This window comes from Mauremys mutica, chromosome 2, assembly GCF_020497125.1.
Source record: "Mauremys mutica isolate MM-2020 ecotype Southern chromosome 2, ASM2049712v1, whole genome shotgun sequence".
NCBI lineage: Eukaryota > Metazoa > Chordata > Testudines > Geoemydidae > Mauremys > Mauremys mutica.
In genome coordinates this window covers 201,047,761-201,068,845 of record NC_059073.1, presented here as the reverse complement: position 1 = coordinate 201,068,845, position 21,085 = coordinate 201,047,761, and the positions used below count along the sequence as shown (strand labels likewise).

At 45.5% G+C, this 21,085-nt stretch overlaps 1 protein-coding gene across 4 annotated transcripts in view; it reads left to right on the top strand.

The window, feature by feature from the left end:
* SUGCT (succinyl-CoA:glutarate-CoA transferase) overlaps positions 1-21,085 on the top strand; it is a 689,609-nt gene that overhangs the window by 431,873 nt on the left and 236,651 nt on the right. For all 4 annotated transcript variants that reach the window (XM_045005017.1, XM_045005019.1, XM_045005016.1 and 1 more), the window contains one exon: positions 2,401-2,464. In XM_045005017.1, coding sequence (XP_044860952.1) covers positions 2,401-2,464 — 64 coding nt within the window. The remainder of the gene's footprint in view (positions 1-2,400; positions 2,465-21,085) is intronic.

Below are 21,085 nucleotides of genomic sequence, written 5' to 3'. Positions count from 1 at the left end.
TTCTGTATCATACATGAAAAGTAAGCTACTTGTCTTCACTTGTAAGGCCTATCCCCACCCTATCATCTGTCATTCAGTATTGAGATGTTATTGTCTCATTGTTTCCTTGTACTCCTCTCTAAGTCAGTCTATCTGTCCATCTGTTGTCTCTTTTCTTATACTTAGATTATAAACTCTTTGGAGCAGGAACTGTCTTTTTGTTCTGTATTTGCACAGCACCTCGTCCACTAGAGCCCTCAACCATGACTGGGATGCCTAGGCGCGACAAGAACACAAGTAATAATAATAAAATCAACACTGTATCAACTACGAAAATGAGGGGGAAACATGACTACATCTTAAACAAACCTTCTGTGTGAATGAGAACAAATTAGGTAGATTGATGATGAATAGAGATACAGAAGAAATAAGCTTTTATTACTTAATTTAAGCGCAAAAAGGGGCGTATGACATATGATTCCACAAAGATAAGAATTTTTGCCAAGTGTTATAAGCAGCAGAAACCAAAAAAGAAATTAGAGACAATGAAATTGGGAAAATCCTTTAGCCCTGACTAATTCTTACAGAGTTTTATAGCTATTTTATGACAGCTAATGTTCTTTCTAAATGTTTCATTTAGGCCTCAGTCCAACAAAGCCAAGCACACGTTCAACTTTAAGCACATGAGTGTTCTCTTGGCTTTGAGTTAAACATGTGCTTACCTGCTTTGCTGGATTTGGACTTAAAAGAATTAACGAAATCAACATGGATCAAGAAAAACTTCCTTATTAAGACAGAAGAAAAGAGGCTGAATTTTCAATAATATTATTGGGTAGCTAACAGCCTTTCTTTCTCTGATGTCTTCCATCAAATATGCTTTATACTTCCAACTGCCAGCTAAACAGAGTAACCTCAGAAAATGAGACTTTTTGACACTACTTTTTTAGCAATGAGATTTTCCTAGCCATCCTCTCTATTAAAGTTAGAGACCATAACTCTGTTAAGACTCTAACAGATAATCCACTGCCACACTGGTCACTATATCAGAAATTTAAAAATTGGCTGGCAGGAGCTTATCTATATGTAGACTTTCATTAACAAAATTAATGGTTTTAAAAATTCTGATTATGTTATTAACATACCAGTGGTAGAATAATGGAAAAAATATAAATGGGTAGCCAGAGGAAAAATACACATCTGCCTGGGATTTGGAATGACAAAAACCATCAGTGTTTTATGTTAATATTAATTAGATATTTGTTTCTTGATTAAAAATAAAAAGGAAAAACAAAAGTTCCATTTGTGATTGATGACAGGTCCACTGAAGATATACCCTTGGCAGAGCTATGGCATATACTCCTTATAAAACACACACATGGACCAAACACGGTGTAATTACCCATTTAGCCCTTTTAAAGGATAATAGCAGAACATTGCATAATTTGTTCCCTAGCAACTTCAAGAGCAATTGAATAATGACAGAAAAAAACAGGAGAGTATATGTTACCCATACGTTTTTAATATCTTTATGTAATGTAAATGGTTAAAAAATGTGGTGCTATTTACTAGTCCCTTTTGGAACATTTCTATACCTTATTTGAAATTAAAACTGAAAGAAATAATCCAGGGCGTCTGAAACCATTCAGTGTCTATACTGGCTAAAAATGTGCTTATTGGGGGTTTCATCCACAGTTGCACGGAGGGGTGGTTTGAGGGGAGTGCCAGTGAATCTGTGACCTTGCAGAGCCACCTATCAAATCCATGGCTCATCAGGTCAGGTCACTACTCTTTGTGCAGATTTAGCCCTGCTGGCTGGCATATTTGAGGGGGTGAGTGGCGGGGCAGAGCCAAGGCTTTGTCCACTTTCTGTCCACTCCCTGCCTATTATTATTTATTATTAGTAGTAAATAATTATATTATGATAGTACCCAAAGGCCTGGGGCCCCATTGTGATGGGCGCTATACAAACACAGAAAAGAACCGATCACTGCCCGAAGGGTTTAAAGATGGTGGGAGCTCCTCTACTCGGACTTAACCCTGCACACCTGGAGCCAAGATCTAAATGCCTATGCGTTCAGTAAGAATATCTGCAGTAAAGCCTTCTAGTGATTTCCAATAATATTACAACTTGGGAATTAAACTGACTGAAAAAAAATAAGGTCAAGATTTTCAAACTGAAATACTGAACATTAGACACAAAAAAACCCCCCTGTATTTAAGCACTTATTTAGATACATAAATAAGTTTTAGGTGTCTAACATTAAGGTACTTCATTTTGACAATGTTGGCCTGCAGCTAATTGAAAATTTTAGTGAATTAATATTTTTTATAATGTCTTTTTGTGACAGTACTGATGTTGCCTATTTTCATCTTGAGTCTACTAATTAATTATATTTGTGGTTTTTGTATGTGCTTTTTTAGGTGCTGCACAATGGACTTATCATGGAAATGGATCATCCAACAGTAGGGAAGATAGCTGTTCCAGGTTGGAATATTTAATTTTTCTTTCTAGATAGAACTTTTAAAAAAATGAAGCGATGTGTTCTGGCATTTCCGTCTTGTGAATGGATGTTTGACTGACAGTTGACACCTATGCTCATGTTTGTTCTAGTAGCAGGGCAATTGGTATGTATTGGACCAGTTCATGAATTTTTTAGTTTGCTTCTCCTAAAATATGAGCATGAATTTGATAGTGTTTGCAACCCCCCACTGTTAGAAATATTACTGTTAAAGCATCTATATGAATATGGTTTTGATTTAGGTTTACTCTGAGTGTTGCGTAAACTCCGCTTTTAGGCCTTTTTATTGTAAAAGCAAAACAAAATGGGAGCCACTCATCCTGAAGCATGGTCTTTTGCTTGACAGCAGGCTCTGCAATGAAAATGTCTGGTTAGCTGTTCTTACTTCTTTACCAAGGAGTTTCTGAGGACTATAGGAGATGTGAACAGGCCCTTTATGTTTTTTCTAATTGAGACTGGACAAGCTATCATAGTTGGCCTAAGTTGTTTTCCACTGAAGTAAATGGTAAACTCTTACCGATTTCAATAGGAGCAGTTAGGTCAATGCTGAACACTCAAATCTTACTGCTTCCCTACACCTCCCTTTCTCACAAATTTCCCTTCCCCCCCTCCATGCGGAGCATCTTTCAGCTTTATTTTTATAATGTCCTCTCTTTATGTAAAAACGTTCAGTGCCAAATACTAGCCCCTGATACATGCACCCAGTTCCCATCAATTTCAGCTCAGTTGCACACACATAGCTGTAGGAAGAATTTGGCCCATAAAGTTTTTCTTAAGTTGCATATCCTGGAGTCACACAGGGTTACAGAAAAGAGTTTTTTGAGAGGAATGAACCCCATATGATTCAATATATTCCTGCATGAATCATTTTTTTGTCTGCTTCATTTTTGGTCTTTGTCACACATTGTGTCCCACATTTGGGCCTCACCGGGTTGAGAAGTTTGGGAGAAAATACTCTAATATGTTTCCACAATTCAAATGAGCATTTATGAAAATGTACCTCTTAATATTTTACTCTTCAAGAGAAAAGTTAAATCCCTTTTGTCTATCTAAAATGAAAAGGCAAGCAAGGTTTTTGGTTTCAACTAAAAAAAAACACAGGTAGAAAAGCCTTGCAGATGGCAACAGGAAAAGTGTGTAAATTTTCATGTTGCATGCAATACATAATCTATCTTTGAGAAAGAAAATACTCCTTCAGGGGCAAAGTTAAACTGCAAGAAGAGAAAGGAGATGAAAGGAATGTTCTAATGTCTGTCAGCAGAGATAGAAAGCACTGGCAGGAAAGAGAGTTTTCACATAGGTAAGCTACAGCACTTACCGAATCCTTATGGTTTTTTTTTTTTACTTTATTAAAACTCAAAACTTGTGACAGTGCAGTGAAACTAAAATAAATCATCTTATTCTCTAATGGTTTGCTATTTAGATGGGCTTCTATGAAGGACTTTTTGTATTAAAGCAGATGGCTGAAACGATCATTGGACAGTTGAACAGGAAAAGCAGAATTACTTCCTATCTTGGCATGGAGCAGGGGAAGGAGGGTAAACATAATGTCACTGTATGGCTCTGCCCGTAACTTGGAAATGACATTAAGAGCTTGATTACTGTTGATGGTAGACCTTAGGAGCATCCTCCAATTACCCAGGTCAGAGATACATCTTTGGCTTGGAGTGAAAACTGCACCAAAGCAACCTCCAGTAGGCAATCCCATCGTCAACATCCATTTAAAAGTATTTCTAAGTAGTTTCCAGTGCAATTATATTCAACTGTTAGATAGAGACCACCTCCACTCTATGACTGGTTTCTACTTGAAGTTGCTTAAGACAGATTTCACTATAGATGCTGGACAATGAGTCTTATATTGCAAACACATATATCCATAATAGTATTGGGGGAGGCTATGGACCCTAGGCCAAACTGGAGTGACTCTTATCTCTAGTCCACATCTAGACAAATTTTAATAGATGAAATAGGTGAAGCAGACATCACACCTGAAGTTCTTGTTAGCCTTTTGTGTTGCTAAGCAAAGTTCTGAATGCAGCAATACACTTATTATGAATGAGTGAGTACTCATGCTGGACGATTTTTATCATTGAATTTTGTGGCGGGCCTCTGTCTTTCTATTATATTGGGTTGAACCAACACCCTTATCCAACCCCCACCCCAGGCTGTGGGTAAGTTCAAATACAGATCTGGGTCTTCATTTGGGGTGAAATCTTGGCTCCCTTAAGTTCATAGGAATTTTGCCATTTACTTCAGTGAAGCTAGGATTTCACCTTTGAATTTTATGATGTAGGCCCATCTCTTGATTTTAATTATCTTTTGAATATTGCTTATAGGGCTACTACATTTGGTTTTTCTTCCATTTAAAGGCAGGATTCTGAATGCTTCTTTCTTGTTGTAGTCCCCAGTTGAGATATACTGTATGCCAATGAGAGATGGCAGGCATTAGTTCTGCATGTTTTCCCATGCTCTTAAGGAATTTAATACTTAGAACAACACATCAGGTGTTGATGAGTTTTCGTGGTGGAGGAGGTAAATTGTTAGAAATATATTTGTATTCACTTGTGTTGTTTTTAGTCAAGATATAACTTAATAGTTTGGTATTTTCTACTACTTCTTCGAGTGCTTGCTCATATCGATTCCAATTAGGTGTGCGCGCGCCGCGTGCACGTTCGTCGGAAGATTTTTACCCTAGCAACACTCGGTGGGTCGGCTGGGCGCCCCCTGGAGTGGCGCCGCTCTGGCACCGGATATATACCCCTGCCGACCCGACCGACTCTCAGTTCCTTCTTACCACCCGTGTCGGTCGTTGGAACAGTGGAGCGCGGCTTAGCTGACCTCCACCTCCCTAGCTATTCGCTCGTTTCTCATAGTTATTGTGTATATAGTTCAATATTTTATATTTCTAGTTAGTTTTATTCGTTTTAGTAGTAGTTAGTATATATAGTTAAGAGGGATCGGGGCTTAGCCCCTTACCCTCACCTGGTACTGGGGCCAATGCCCGGTTCACCGGGCTTTAAACCGTGCTCGACCTGTCATAGGCCGATGCCCACAGGAGACCCTCACGACTCCTGTCTCAAGTGCTTGGGCAAATCCCACCTCGCAGACAAGTGCCGTATCTGTAAAGCATTCAAGCCCCGGACGAAAAAGGAGCGGGACATTCGACTCAAGCAGCTCCTGATGGAGGCAGCTCTCACTCCTCCATCTTCGGCACTGACCACGGCACCGGGGGCGAGTGCCTCTTCTGCACCGGAGCGCACTGGCACCGTGAAGGCTCCTCGACACCAGCCATCACCAGCCCAGGCTCCTGCCCGGCACCGCTCAATCTCCCCAAGGGTCAAGAAGCATAAGACTCCTGCAGCCCCCGTGCCTGCGCCACAGTCTGAGCTCTCATCTAAGTCGGACCGCCCGGCGCCGTCAACTGCTGCGGCACCGACACCTGCTGCACCGTTGATTCCGGTCTCACACGAGCCGTCGAGTCCGGTGCCTACCAGCTCCCCGGCGCACGCCGTGGTTGAGCTTATCGTGCCCTCAACACCGGAGACGTTCTCTACGGCAAGGGAGTTGATTGCCTTGATGGACCCCGGGCTGCCTCAACCCCCGGCACCGCCAGTGCGGGGTGTTCACTCAATAGGCAAGCCTGCCCTGCTGAGACCACCCTCGCCCGGCACCACCGAACGTCGTCGGTCACGATCCAGATCCCGCAGATGTTCTCAGTCCCGTCATCGATCCCAGTCTCGGCGCCGCTCGCAGTCCTGGTACCGCTCTCCATCTAGGTACCGGTCGTACTCATGGCACCGGTCGAGATCCCGATCGCTGACCCGATACTATCGGCACCGATCCAGGTCCCGGCACCGATCACAGCACCGTACGTCTCGCAGCCGATCAAGGCATAGGGATTCGAGACTCCGGTCGACCTCCTGGCACCACACCGGTAGCAGATCCCGATCTCCTTCCCGGTACCAGTACGACTCCCGGTACCGTTCTCTGGTGCCATGAGGAGATGGATCGACTAGATGCAGAGGCCCTCCCCAAACAGTCTCAGCTCCTCCACGGCATGCATCCGTTTCATCCCATGTGGACAGTGCCTCCTATGGAGATTTGGATACTCACAGCAGGGCCACCCAAGGAGCCCACGGCCCGGACCAAGGACCGCAACAGTAGCCCTTTTGGACGCCTTGGGCATATCACCAAGCCCAAGGTGAACCCACTGTGACATCACGCTCTGTTACTTCGGGACACCGCGTGCCAGAAGCCACGGTCAGCAGACCTCCCCCTGCTGGTACGGAGGAAGCTCCTGCCCCTGCACCGGACCCCCAGGCTCCCCCGGCTCCGGATGTCCACCAGGATCAGGAGTCTCTTCAGGACCCACTCGTCCCGGGACTTTCTTCCTCCTCTTCCCCGGATGAGGCGGTAGCAGGGACATCATCATCAGGCCACCTCCCATTGACCTCAGGTCACACCAGGACCTCCTGTGGGTGTCGCCCAAAATATCATCTTGCCAGTAGAGGAGGTTCCAGAGGTTGAGGACCCGGTGATAGATATATTATCGGCAGAGGCACCAACCTGAGTAGCCCTACCCTTCATTCGTTCGATCCAAGCTAGGGCAGATACCATCTGGCAATCCCCGGCATCTATCCCACCGACAGCCAGAGGGGTCGAACGGAAGTACATGGTGCCCTCCAAGGGGCATGAGTACTTATATGTGCACCCCCCTCCCTATTCATTGGTTGTACAGTCCGTTAATGAATGGGAACGCCACGGCCAACAAGCCCCCGCCCCAAAATCAAAGGAGGCCAGACGAATGGATTTGTTGGGACGGAAAATCTATTCCGCGGGAGGCCTCCAACTCAGGGTAGCGAACCAACAAGCCCTGCTTAGTAGGTAAAATTACAATACCGGGGAGGCAGTAGGGAAGTTTACAGAGCTGCTCCCACAGGTCTCCTGCCAGGAATTTACAGCATTGTTGGAGGAAGGCAAGAAAGTAGCGCGGACCTCTCTACAGGCCTTGCTAGACGCCGCCGATTCGGCAGCTGGAACAGTCGCCTCTGGAATCGCCATGCAACGTGTCTCGTGGCTTCAGGTGTCAGGCTTGCCACCCGAACTGCAGGACACTATTCAAGACTTACCATTTGATGGCCAGAGCCTATTCTCACAAAAGACAGACCCCAGGCTACAGAGTCTGAAAGACAATCGTGTAATCATGCGTTTGCTCGGAATGCATACGCCACAGACTCAAAGAAGGTCCTTCCACTCCCAACCTCAGTGCTCCTACCCCCCGCCTAGGCCAAGACAGGACTTTGCCAGACGATGAGGTCGTACCAACCGCAGATGACAGTCTGGACCTCAAGGGGGTAACAATACCGGTCCCACCAAGCCACCTACCGGACCCAAATCAAACTTTTGAGTGTGCGCCCAAGAGCAGTGTACCAATTGTCTCCCTGAATCCTTTTCAGTCCTACAACCGCCTTTCCCCATTCCTCCCTGCATGGTCCCAACTAACCTCGGATCGTTGGGTCCTTCGCACGGTGGAGTGTGGATACCGCCTGCAGTTTATTTCACCCCCTCCCTCCCAACCCCCCTCCTCGTCCCTCTTCAGGGACCCCTCTCACGAGCAACTCCTCCTACAAGAGGTCCGCAGGCTCCTTGCGATTGGAGCTATAGAGGAGGAGGTACCGGAGGTACCGGAGCAATCAAGGGGCAAGGGGTTTTATTCCCGATATTTCCTAATCCCCAAGGCAAAAGGTGGCCTTCGGCCTATCCTAGACCTGCAACAACTGAAGAAGTTCATGAAGAAGTTCAAGTTCTGCATGGTATCCCTGGGGACAATCATCCCTTCCCTGGATCCCGGAGATTGGTACGCCGCTCTCGATATGAAGGACGCGTATTTCCACATTGCAGTTTACCGTCCACACAGACGATATCTGCGGTTTGTGGTGAACCGCCAACACTTTCAGTTCACAGTCCTTCCCTTTGGCCTCTCCACGGCCCCTCGGGTTTTCACAAAGTGCATGGCGGTGGTCGCAGCCTCCCTCCGTTGTCGTCGAATACATGTCTTTCCATACCTCGATGACTGGCTTATTCGAGGGACCTCCGAGGCACAAGTCACCAGGCATGTGCACATCATCAAGGACCTATTCATGCGTCTAGGCCTGATGATCAATCTGGAGAAATCTACTCTAGTGCCTACGCAAAGAATAGAGTTCATCGGGGCCACTCTAGACTCCACTCTTGCAATGGCGAGTTTGCCTTTACCTCGTTTTCAGGCAATCGTATCGCTTATACAAACACTTCAAAACTTCCTGACAACCTCGGCCCGCACTTGCCTCGGCCTCCTCGACCATTTGGCAGCATGCACATTCGTGACAAAGCACGCCAGACTGCGCATGCGTCCCCTTCAAACTTGGCTTGCCTTAACCTACCGCCCAGGCAGGGACGCCATAGACATGGTACTCACCATCCCACCGAGCATCTTAGGCTCCCTCGACTGGTGGCGGATGCCGTCTCTGGTGTGTGCAGGCCTGCCGTTCCATCCACCACAGCCCTCCGCGTCCCTGACAACGCACGCGTCATCTCTCGGCTTGGGGGGCTCACCTAGGGCACCTTCACACTCAAGGCCTTTGGTCGTCCCAGGAGTTGGCATTACACATAAATGTCTGAGAACTGAGAGCAGTACGCCTGGCGTGTCAAGCGTTCCAGAGCCATCTGCAAGGTCGTTGTGTCTCAGTCTTCACAGACAACACAACAGCCATGTATTATATAAACAAGCAGGGCGGGACATGATCCTCCCCCCTTTGTCAGGAGGCGATTCAACTATGGGACTTTTGCATAGCCCACTCAATAGACCTGGTAGCATCCTTTCTCCCAGGAGTCTGGAACACTCTGGCAGATCAACTGAGCAGATCCTTCCTGTCTCATGAGTGGTCCATCCGTCCGGACGTTCTCCATTCTGTCTTCTGGAAGTGGGGGTTTCCCCACGTAGACCTCTTTGCTTCCCGAGAGAACAGGAAATGCCAGGTGTTCTGCTCCCTGCGAGGTCGCTCTCCGGGCTCCCTCTCGGATGCATTCCTAATTCCCTGGAACGGGCACCTATTTTATGCCTTCCCTCCGTTTCCACTCGTCCACAGAGTCCTCCTCAAGCTCTGCAGGGACAGAGCCCACCTAATCCTGATCGCTCCAGCGTGGCCGAGACAGCATTAGTACACCCTGTTGCTTGACCTCTCCGTGGCAGATCCGATCCCCTTGCCACTCTGCCCGGACCTCATATCTCAGGACTTCGGCAGGCTTCACCACCCGGACCTGCAGTCCCTTCATCTGACAGCGTGGCTGATCTCTGGTTAAGCCAATCTGAGTTGCGTTGTTCCACCACAGTACAGCAAGTGCTATTGGGAAGCAGAAAACCTTCCACGCGAACGACATATCTCGCCAAGTGGACGCGCTTCTCCCATTGGTGCGCTCAGTGTGGATTTCTCCCTGGTCATGTATCTATCCCCACTATCTTGGACTACTTATGGTCCCTCAAGGAGCAGGGCCTGGCGATCTCGTCTATAAGAGTACATCTTGCAGCTATTTCCGCCTTCCACCCGGGCGAGTCTGGCACTTCAGTCTTTTCGCACCCCATAGTTTCCAGGTTCCTTAGAGGCTTGGAGCAGCTGTACCCTCATGTCAGACGCCCAACCCCTACCTGGGATTTAAACCTGGTGTTAGCTAAGCTCATGGGTCCCCCCTTTGAGCCTTTAGCCACATGTTCGCTGTTGTACCTTTCCTGGAAGACAGCCTTCCTCATCTCTATCACCTCGGCTAGGCGAGACTCGGAACTCCACGCTTTGACCGCGGGTCCCCCGTATACGGTATTCCATAAGGACAAGGTACAGCTCCGACCGCACCTGGCATTCCTCCCTAAGGTGGTCTTTGCCTTCCACGTTAATCAAGACGTCTTCCTCCCAGTTTTTTTCCCGAAGCCGCACTCATTGAGTCGGGAACAACAACTGCATACTTTGGATGTCCGTAGGGCTCTCGCCTTTTATATTGAGAGAACCAAACCCTTCCGACGTTCGCCTCAGCTCTTTGTAGCGGTTGCAGACTGGATGAAAGGCATGCCAGTCTCCTCCCAACGAATTTCTTCTTGGGTGACATCCTGTATCCGGGCATGCTATGACTTGGCGCATGTTCCGGCTGGACATCTCACTGCCCATTCTACTCGGGCTCAAGCCTCATCTGCCGCCTTCCTGGCCCATGTACCCATCCAGGAAATTTGTCGTGCGGCTACCTGGTCTTCCATCCACACCTTTGCGTTACACTACGCATTGGTCCAACAGTCTAGAGACGATGCCGCCTTTGGCTCAGCGGTCCTACATTCTCGCTCCGACCCCACCGCCTAGGTAAGGCTTGGGAATCACCTAATTGGAATCGATATGAGCAAGCACTCGAAGAAGAAAAGACGGTTACTCACCTTTGTAACTGTTGTTCTTCGAGATGTGTTGCTCATATCCATTCCAAACCCGCCCTCCTTCCCCACTGTCGGAGTAGCCGGCAAGAAGGAACTGAGGGTCGGTCGGGTCGGCAGGGGTATATATCCGGCGCCATAGCGGCTCCATTCCAGGGGGCGCGCAGCCGGCCCACCGAGTGTTGCTAGGGTAAAAATCTTCTGACGAACGTTCACGTGGCGCGCGCACACATAATTGGAATGGATATGAGCAACACATCTCGAAGAACAACAGTTACAAAGGTGAGTAACCGTCTTTTCTAGAAGGGTGGTAATATTACTCTTTATTTAAGGACGTCTATGTACATACATGCTACTGCTATTAGTAAAAGTATTGTTAAGATCTTCTTGTATAGATTTCAATATAGTTCTTAGATATAGAAGAAGGAAGCTTATTTGTTCTGACTGGCGAGATGGTTTTGCAGAAAGCTGTAAGAGAATTTTAAAAAAGATGAATAAAAATGTGTGTGGTTCTTTGCAGGTTGATTGTTTTTACGTGGTCTTAATTAACATCTTCATTCAGCACTCAGATACCACAGTCGTAGATGCCATATAAGAATCTAGTGAGATGGATGGATACAGAGAGATCTGGAAGAGGAGTTAAATATGTTTAAGAAAATGAATGGAGAGTACTACAGACCCTTTGAGGACAGAAAAATAATGGAAGAGAGAGGTTAGCTATAGGAGAAAACCCAGATCTCACTGGATGGTATTGGGGCAGCCAAATTAAACGAGTGAACAAAGTTGAGGAAGCCTTGGAATTTTATTTAACCCTAAACTTTTCTGGTGAAGAACATAAATTCATTTTCCACTAAAGCAGCATTTTCTTTTGCTTTGTGTGGGCCACTGAGCAATGTATTTTCAATGGCTACATAGGGTATAATATACACCAACCCCTATTTTTTTTTAGCATGAACTATTGTCCAAATCTGTCCAATTATGGTATATTTCATATATGACTTTGAAAGCCCAAATAACAACTTCCCCAACATCTGCATTATCCAAGATACAGTTTGGCCTTTAAAATCTTGCCTTTTATCACTAAATTTTTTTAAATAGTTCAACAACAACAACAAAAAACTAAATCTGTCAAATATATACAATCCACTTTATTAACCTTTTAAGGTAGAAAAACTCATGAGAATATCTGTTGGATAAGCTTGACAGGTCAGCTGTCCAACCCTGACACCATTGGTTTGAAATTGGAGTTTTCGGTCTCCTAGATGAGCTGCCTGCCAAGGCTGATGAGCCCTACTTTCCCAACAAGATTTATTTTAAGGTGGTCTTTATTTGCCTTGAACATCCTCGTCATAGGGCCTAAGTGGCATGGTTGAAATTTGGAAAGGTCAGTATGGATTCATGCCAGAAAGTATCACAATTGATACCATATTTGTGCTACAAATTCTCATGGAGACATTCACAGAAAAGAGATGGCAGTTGGATGTGGTCTTTGTGGATCTGGAGAAGGTGTGCAATTGTGTACCAAGAGAATTAGTTTGGTGGAGTTTGCAACGGAGAAGGATATGTCTATCTTATCCAGGATATGTATGATGGAGGGATTACTGTCGTCAAACTAAATGGGGCTACAGTAGAGAATTTCCAGTAAATGCTGGCCTGCAGTGGGTTCAACATTGAGCCCCATTATGTTTGCAGATATCATGGATGTGATAAGTGAGAGTCTATGGGGAGCGGTGCCTTGAAACATGCCGTTTGCTGATGTAATGATATATGTGTGAAACTTTGAACAGTGGCAACTTAGTTTTGCGTGGCCTGGACTTAGAGTGAAGGGGAACAGTCCTATATTTTGCATTCTGGTACAGGCTTCCTTTAGTGTCTTGAGATTATTTATATGTGTTTGAAGGATTGATCCAGACTCAGTGCAGTATTCCTTTTTGGTGCAGACTCAGCCTCTGTGGGCTAAGTAAGTCACATTACATATGGCTCATCTTTTCCATGAAACAGGACAAAAGCTCCTCCCACTTGAATCTGGGGCTATGTTCAGAGCATCTACACTGATTAGCCAACCCATTGTGTAGAACTGTCCCTTTTTCCTGTATTACTTCTCTTGTCATTGTGGATTACAAATATATTGTGTGAAAAGAAGAGAAGAATATTTTTGTTCATAATCAGCCGGTTCTTACTGTCCGATTCATTCTTGGGTGTCATAGTCTAGGACTGGTTACATCATAGGTGGTTCCATGATAGCAAGTTTTTATATCACAGTTACAGAAAAATAATGGACATCTGGTTAAGGGACAGGATGAGGTGTCAGGAAATCTGGATTGTCTTCTTTTTTGTGCCACAGACGACTTTGGGTCAAAATAACAATTACATACTTAACAGGAGTGTTGTTTTGAGTCTTAATTTATTAATATTTGAAAAATACTTTACTGTCTTCAGAAGGAAGGTGTAATTGAAGTGTCAAGCGCTTTTTTGATATATACCTCTACCTCGATATAACGCTGTCCTTGGAAGCCAAAAAACCTTACTGTGTTATAGGTGAAACCGTGTTATATTGAACTTGCTTTGATCCACTGGAGTGCGCAGCCCCCCCCGTCCTCCCCTCCGGTAGCACTGCTTTACCGCGTTATATCCAAATTTGTGTTATATCGGGTGGCATTATATTGAGGTAGTGGTGTATTTATTTTGCCCACAAAAACAAGGCAGGTTGATTATAAAGGAGAAAACTGTGATGGGATTTCCTTGTATTGAATCAACTTGCCAGAAACCTCAGACTGTTGTTAACTATGCCGTCTTCTTTTCAACCTTTTAGTGTTGGGAAAGCAGGGAAGATTCAGTAGGACTAGATATATGGCAGAGACAGTTCATTGAAAAGTGCTGTCCTGCATTGAGGGATTTTGCAGGAAATTAAAGAAATCTGCGCTACAGGAACAACAACAAAATAAAACATCCCAGCAATTCTCTACAAGAGCCCCTGCCTGAACTTCTGATCCTGTCTGCTTCTCATCACACATTCTTGGTGTGTTTTTGTGTGTGTGCATGTGCATAGCTAATGTTGACTGAAAAAAATTAATTTCACTTCACTATTTATGGCACATTGGAGACAAACAGCTTCACCAGCATTACCGTTACCTCATTCGCCTTTTTTAGTCATCAGCGCTGACTGTTTATGTCTTTTACATTTGCAGAGCTGATTTCAATTTTGAGGAATTCAGTACCATTGCAGGAACTCCGCAGAAATGATGTATGTCATCTCACTTGGCTATCCTCAAAATACTTTAAAAAAAATCTTTATATATATATATATATATAAACAGTAGATTGGTACAGATTGCAAAACCAGAAATGAGGTAGTGGGGAAGGTAAGGAGTATGTTCTGAGTTTGGGGATTATTCAGATGAGTAAAGGACTTTTTTTAAAAAAAGTGTGTGATATTTTAATTTGGAATGTGATAGCATTTCTTTTAAAGTGAAGAATAAATAGTAAACCTCCTTACTCCTCCAGCATATGTTTTCTTAGTATTTTTTAAAGTGCTTTACCCCCCTAAATGGTAGAATGGCCTTTGCACCTTAATCAATGCTTCCCCACTTACTAGAGAAGAATAAGTAAGCTGCCTCTTACCTAGGGTGACCAGATGTCCTGATTTTATAGGGACAGTCCCAATTTTGGGGGCTTTTCTTATATAGGTACCTATTATCCCCCCACCCCCATCCCGATTTTTTACACTTGCTATCTGGTCACCCTACTCTTACCCACTGCTGTGACTTCCATTCTTGGGGACCATCACACCTTTCCCTGAATCCAGATTGGCTGTGCATGCATCCTACGCATCACTATGGCATGGACTGGAACTAGAAATTTTATGTTCCGCAGACAGCAGTTCTATCAGCTGAGCCAATAGTGAGTCTGCCCTTGTGTTAAGCTTCTCTCAACTGGAAGTTGCTCTTTGCAGACCTTAGGGTATGTCTACACTACAGGATTATTCCGATTTTACATAAACCGGTTTTGTAAAACAGATTGTATAAAGTCGAGTGCACACGGCCACACTAAGCACATTAATTCGGCGGTGTGCGTCCATGTACCGAGGCTAGCGTCGATTTCCGGAGCATTGCACTGTGGGTAGCTATCCCGTAGCTATCCCATAGTTCCCACAGTCTCCCCTGCCCATTGGAATTCTGGGTTGAGATCCCAATGCAAAAACAGTGTCGCGGGTGTTTCTGGGTAAATGTTGTCACTCAATCCTTCCTCCAGGAAAGCAATGGCAGACAATCATTTCGCGCCCTTTTTCCCTGGATTGCCCTGGCAGACGCCATAGCATGGCAATCATGGAGCCCGTTTTGCCTTTTGTCACTGTCACCATATGTGTACTGGATGCTGCTGACAGACGTGGTACGGCACTGCTACACAGCAGCATTCATTTGCCTTTGCAAGATAGCAGAGATGGTTACCAGTCATATTGCACCGTCTGCCATTGTAAATTGGTGATGAGATGACGGTTATCAGTTGTTCTGTACCGTCTGCTGCTATCATGGGTGCTCCTGGCTGGCCTCGCTGAGGTCGGCCGGGGGCGCATAGGCAAAAATGGGAATGACTCCCTGGGTCATTCCCTTCCTATGTTTTGTCTAAAAATAGAGTCAGTCCAGCCTAGAATATGGGGCAAGTGTACTAGAGAACCAGAGAGCACAGCCGCTCCGTGTCAGAGCCCCAGAGATCCCGCAGAAATTATGAGCTGCATGCCATTCTAGGGGGTGCCCCTGCAACAACCCCACCCGTTGCTTCCCTCCTCCCCCAACCCTCCTGGGCTACCGTGGCAGTGTCCCCCCATTTGTGTGATGAAGTAATAAAGAATGCAGGAATAAGAACACAGACTTTTTAGTGAGATAAAATGAGGGGGAGGAAGCCTCCAGCTGCTATGATAGACCAGGCAGGACATTAAAGGGTGGGGTGGGGAGAGGAGACTAGCCTTCCACTGCTATGATAGTCCAGGCAGTACAGAATCTTTTCTTTAGACATGACGGGCGGGGGTCTGATGGAGCTCAGCCCCCAGCTGCTATGATGAGGACGGTTACCAACTGTTTTGCACCATCTGCTGGGAATGACCAGGAGTCATTCCTATTTTTACCCAGGCGCCCCCGGCAGACCTCACTGAGGCCAGCCAGGAGCACACACAGGATGATGACGAGGACAGATACCAGTCCTTTTGTACCGTACCGTCTGCCACCGGGGAGGGGAGGGGAGAGGATGCTGCTGTTTAGCACTGCAGCACCCTGTCTACGAGCAGCATGCGGTAGACATAGGGTGACATTGAAAAAAGGCGAGAGACGATTTTTTCCCCATTTCTTTTGGGGGGGGGAAGGGTGTAAATTGACGACATACACCCTGAAACACCCGGGAAAATGTTTTTGACCCTTCAGGCATTTGGAGCCCAGCCAAGAATGCAAATGCTTTTCGGAGACTCCGGGGACTGTGGGATAGCTGGAGTCCTCAGTACCCCCTCCCTCCCTCCATGAACGTCCATTTGATTCTTTGGCTTTCCGTTACGCTTCTCACGCAGCACTGTGCTGAGTCCCTGCTGTGGCCTCTGTCTATCATAGCCTGGAGATTTTTTCAAATGCTTTGTCATTTCGTCTTCTGTAACAGTGCTCTGATACAACAGATTTGTCTCCCCATACAGCGATCAGATCCAGTATCTCCCGTACGGTCCATGCTGGAGCTCTTTTTGGATTTGGGACTGCATCGCCACCTGTGCTGATCAGAGCTCCACGCTGGGCAAACAGGAAATGAAATTCAAAAGTTTGCGGGGCTTTTCCTGTCTACTTGGCCAGTGCATCCGAATTCAGATTGCTTTCCAGAGCGGTCACAATGGTGTGGGATACCACCCGGAGGCCAATACCATTGATTTGCGGCCACACTAACCCTAATCCGACATGACAATACCGATTTCAGCGCTACTCCTCTCGTCAGGGAGGAGTACAGAAACCGGTTTAAAGAGCCCTTTATATCGATATAAAGGGCCTCATTGTGTGGACGAGTGCAGGGTTAAATCGGCTTAATGCTGCTAAATTCGGTTTAAATGCGTAGTGTAGACCAGAGTTTTTTTTAAGTCTCTCTTTAGGTAATATATATATGTGGCAGTCAAAGCAGTTTTTTTATAGCACATGTTTCTTTCTGCTTTTGAAGTTAAAATGACAGAAGGATATTTTCTTAAAACAAAAGAGAGCACTCCCACCTACTCTGTATGACACAGTACTGAATAAAATAAAACTTGTGAGTAAGTGTAACTCAGCATATTATTTAGGCAGTAGTTTTATTGATAAGGATGAAAAGATTTTCATTATTTTTTTCTCCATCTACAGTGAGTTACTATCTGGCTTTCTTTGTTTTATACTAGAAACTTTTCCAATGAAACAAAAATATCACTTTTCTGCACTCAGTCATACATCTGAATCAAACTAAAGAAATTGAATTATTTAAGCAACCATTTTGGTTAAAGTGTTATCCTCTCACCAGAGGTAACATTTATTGCAGCTGTCATGTGTGTCTCTGGAATTCAGTTTTGTTTAGGAACAAAAAAAAATATTTTTGTTGTTTTGCACAAAATAGTCCCTCACCTCTGCCCGTTCAAATAGCTCAGAAAGCACTTTCCTATCCCCTTCCTCTGTGACCAAGCACAGCCAGGTGCTCACACAGCACAGGGTGTGTGATTGTAAAGATATATATGTGTGCCTCGGGTGCATTGTAAAACAGCCAAATTACTTCAGCACCCATACATTGCAAGTATATCTTTATGATCTTTAATAATTATTGGATAAGAAAAGGAATCCACTGTCAATTCAAAAGTTTAGTTTAATTAAATGTCAGAATATGTTTTAAAGATTTAGACAATTTCCCTTAATCCTAGAACACTGGGATGAGTGCAGGTCCGGCTCCAGGGGTTTTACCGCCCCAAGCAGCCAAAAAAAAGCCACGATTGCAATCGCGATCTGCGGCAATTCAGCGGGAGGTCCTTCGCTCCGAGCGGGAGTGAGGGACCCTCCGCCGAATTGCCGCCGAATCCCTGAAAGTGCCGCCCTACTCCCGAGTTGCCGCCCCAAGCATCTGCTTGATAAGCTGGTGCCTGGAGCTGGCCCTGGATGAGTGTACAAGTCCTCTTGCATGCTCCCACCACATATCTTCCTAACAAACAAGCCCTACCCCCCATTTCCAAAAAGAGCCCTCCATAGCCCTATCCCAGGAGTGTAGTGAAAGGCTGGATTTAAATTGTTATAAATGAGCATATTTTCATAGATGTTAAGGTCAGAAGTGTCAATAAGATCATCTAGTCTGTCCTCTTGTATAGAATTTCATCCAGTTACCTGCTGTACTGGGCCCAATAACTTGTGTTTGACTAAAGCGTATCTTACAATAAGGCATCCAGTCTTGATTTGAAGACATAGAGAGATGGGAAATCCACTATTTCCTTTGATAGTTTGGGCCAATGGTTAATCACTCTTGCTGTTAAATATGGGTACATCTACACAGCAGGAAAAAACCCCTGTAACAGTGAGTCTTGGAGCCTGGGTCGATTGATTTGGGCTTGTGGGGTGTGTGTAGACATTTGGACTTGGGCTGGAGCCTGGGCTCTGAGACCCAGTGAGGGGGAGGGCCTTAGAGTTCGGGCTCCAGCCTGAGTTTGAATGTCTACACGTATTTTTGGCCCCACAGCACAAGCCAAAGTCAGTTGAATCAGGCTCTGAGACTCACTGGCATGGTTTTTTTTTTTGTACTTTGTAGACATACGCCAAGTGTGCCTTATTTCTAATTTGAATTTATCTGGCTTTAACTTTCAGCAATTGGGTTTTGTATGCCTTTCTCCTCTGGATTAAAGAGTTCTTTAGTATGCAATGTTTTCTCCCCATGAATGAAAGCACTTCTTACCTTTCTTGTTGAAAAGCAAGATAGATTGAACTGTGTAAGGTGCATGTGTGTTTGTACACACCCATACTGATAACTTATATAAAGTGCTCCCTTTACTGATTAAATCTTTATATTTCATATAAAATGTGTGTGTATTTATATAGATACACATTCATACATATATTTTACACTTAATTTCAAAAAGTTATATACGTACAGAGTATCAGTGAAGAGAGAGGTTTTTCCTATATAGAAATTACATAATGGGAAGGTACAATATAAAAATGTGAGCAGCAAAATGAGCATGTTAGGAAGTCCACAGGAGAGACATAGCAGAGGTTGGAATCAGCAGCAAAGCAGTACGGTGTTCCTCACACCATCTAGATGAATCTAAATAAACTTGATTTTAATTTTCTCTGACTTTTTATTCTCAGGTTGGAATCTGACTAAAAAGCATTAGAAGAATTTTCTATCTGTGGTGACCACCACTTTCTTTTGCTTTGATTAATTTCCATTTTGGTGTTAATATTTTTCATTGACCGGCCTCTGTAGTGATTGGTTTATATGTTTAGGTCTGTCTCTGGATAGAATAATTTTAGAGACTTTTTTTTGAATGATAGCTTTTTTGGCACATGTAGGGGTTTGGCCAGGGCTTGCCCCCCCTCCGGGGCAGCAGGGAACTAGGCTGCCTCACTACTTAGGTCCAGTGAATTGAGGGAATTAGCCTGGCAGGGTGGCAAACAGTCACCAGCTCAGGCCCTCAGGTAGGGGCTGAGTGAACAGTTTAATATTAGCAAGCCCTGGCCCTGGATCAGGACGAGGCAACAAACAGTCAGTGGCTCAGGCCCTCAGGCAGGAGCGGAGCAAACAGTTCAATAACAGGCCCAGGTCCTAGCTCCGAAGGACCTGGGAGAGGGGGAGACGACCACCCGCACGTTAGGTGGCAGGGGGGACGCAGGCCCACCACTCCACTGCGTCCCAGCCCGGGGCCCTAGCAGGGGTAAATGACCCGCTGCTTAGTCAGTGGGGATCCTGACTGCAAAACACTGACATGGGCTCTGGGTGTGCTACAGCCAGACTAGGCTCGGCTGCCCCCGGGCTACTTCCCACTTCCCCCTCCAGAGGTACCTGCGTCTGGACGGAGTCTTCCATGATTCAAGCACCATGGGCTCCTCTGGGTACCCGGCAAGCGGTAAGCTTGGCAGCTCCTCTGGGTAACTTGCCAGTGGCAGGTTTACCAGCTTCTCTGGGGTCTGGTCGGTGTCTTGCCAGTCCTCGGGTCGGCCGCAAGCTGCAGGAGTCTCCCAACCAGGAGCTAGGCCACAGGCGTCTGGCTTCTCCAGCGGCCAGGCCTCTAGTGAGCTCTGGGGTTGGGCTTTTGTACTTCCTGTCCTGCACCCTGACCTCTGGGGAGTGGGTGCAAGCTCCACTGGCTCCGCCCACACTGACGTCTGAAGGGGCAGCTGGGAACCAGGCCGCCTCACTACAGCACCCTAATTTAAGGCTATTGAATCCAGTTTATCATTCTGAGGTTGTTATTTAAAATGTTAATAATTATTCTTTGCCCTTTTGTATTTACTTTTGACTGGACAAGTCCACTAAACTAAGGTTATTTCTTTTCTTTCTGCATTTATATTGAAAAGAATAAAAAAAGCAAGAAGACATTTTGGACTATGATGTACTCCTCTATTTTTAAGGTGTCATATTTTAAAAAACTCTTGCTTCATTATCTCACATTTAATAGGTGAGGAAGGATGTTCCAGTGATTAGGGCACTAGCATAGCACTTGGCATACCTGGATTCAGTTCTTGCTGCACCACAGACTTTCTGTGTGACCATACACAAGTCACTTTGCTTCTCTATGCCTCAGTTCCCCATCTGTAAAATGGGGATAAATAGCAGGGCCCTACCTCACAGAGATATTATGAGAATAAATTCATTAGATTGTGAGGCACTCAGATACTGCAATGATGGGTCATGTAACTACCTGAGACAGATAGAAAAATTCTTCTTCATCCCCTAACCTGACCTACACAATATTTGAAGACAACATTCCTTTATTTGTGGACAGAGCCGGATTAATGCAGGGGCTTTAGGGGCTGCAGCCCAGGGCCCTGGGCTAAGAGGAGCCCTGCAAAAATAAATCCATAATTATATACAATTCAGTGGTCACCAACCCATTGATCACGATTGACTAGTCGATCCAGGAGCCGCTGCCAGTTGATCGCAATCTCTGGGCCCCTAA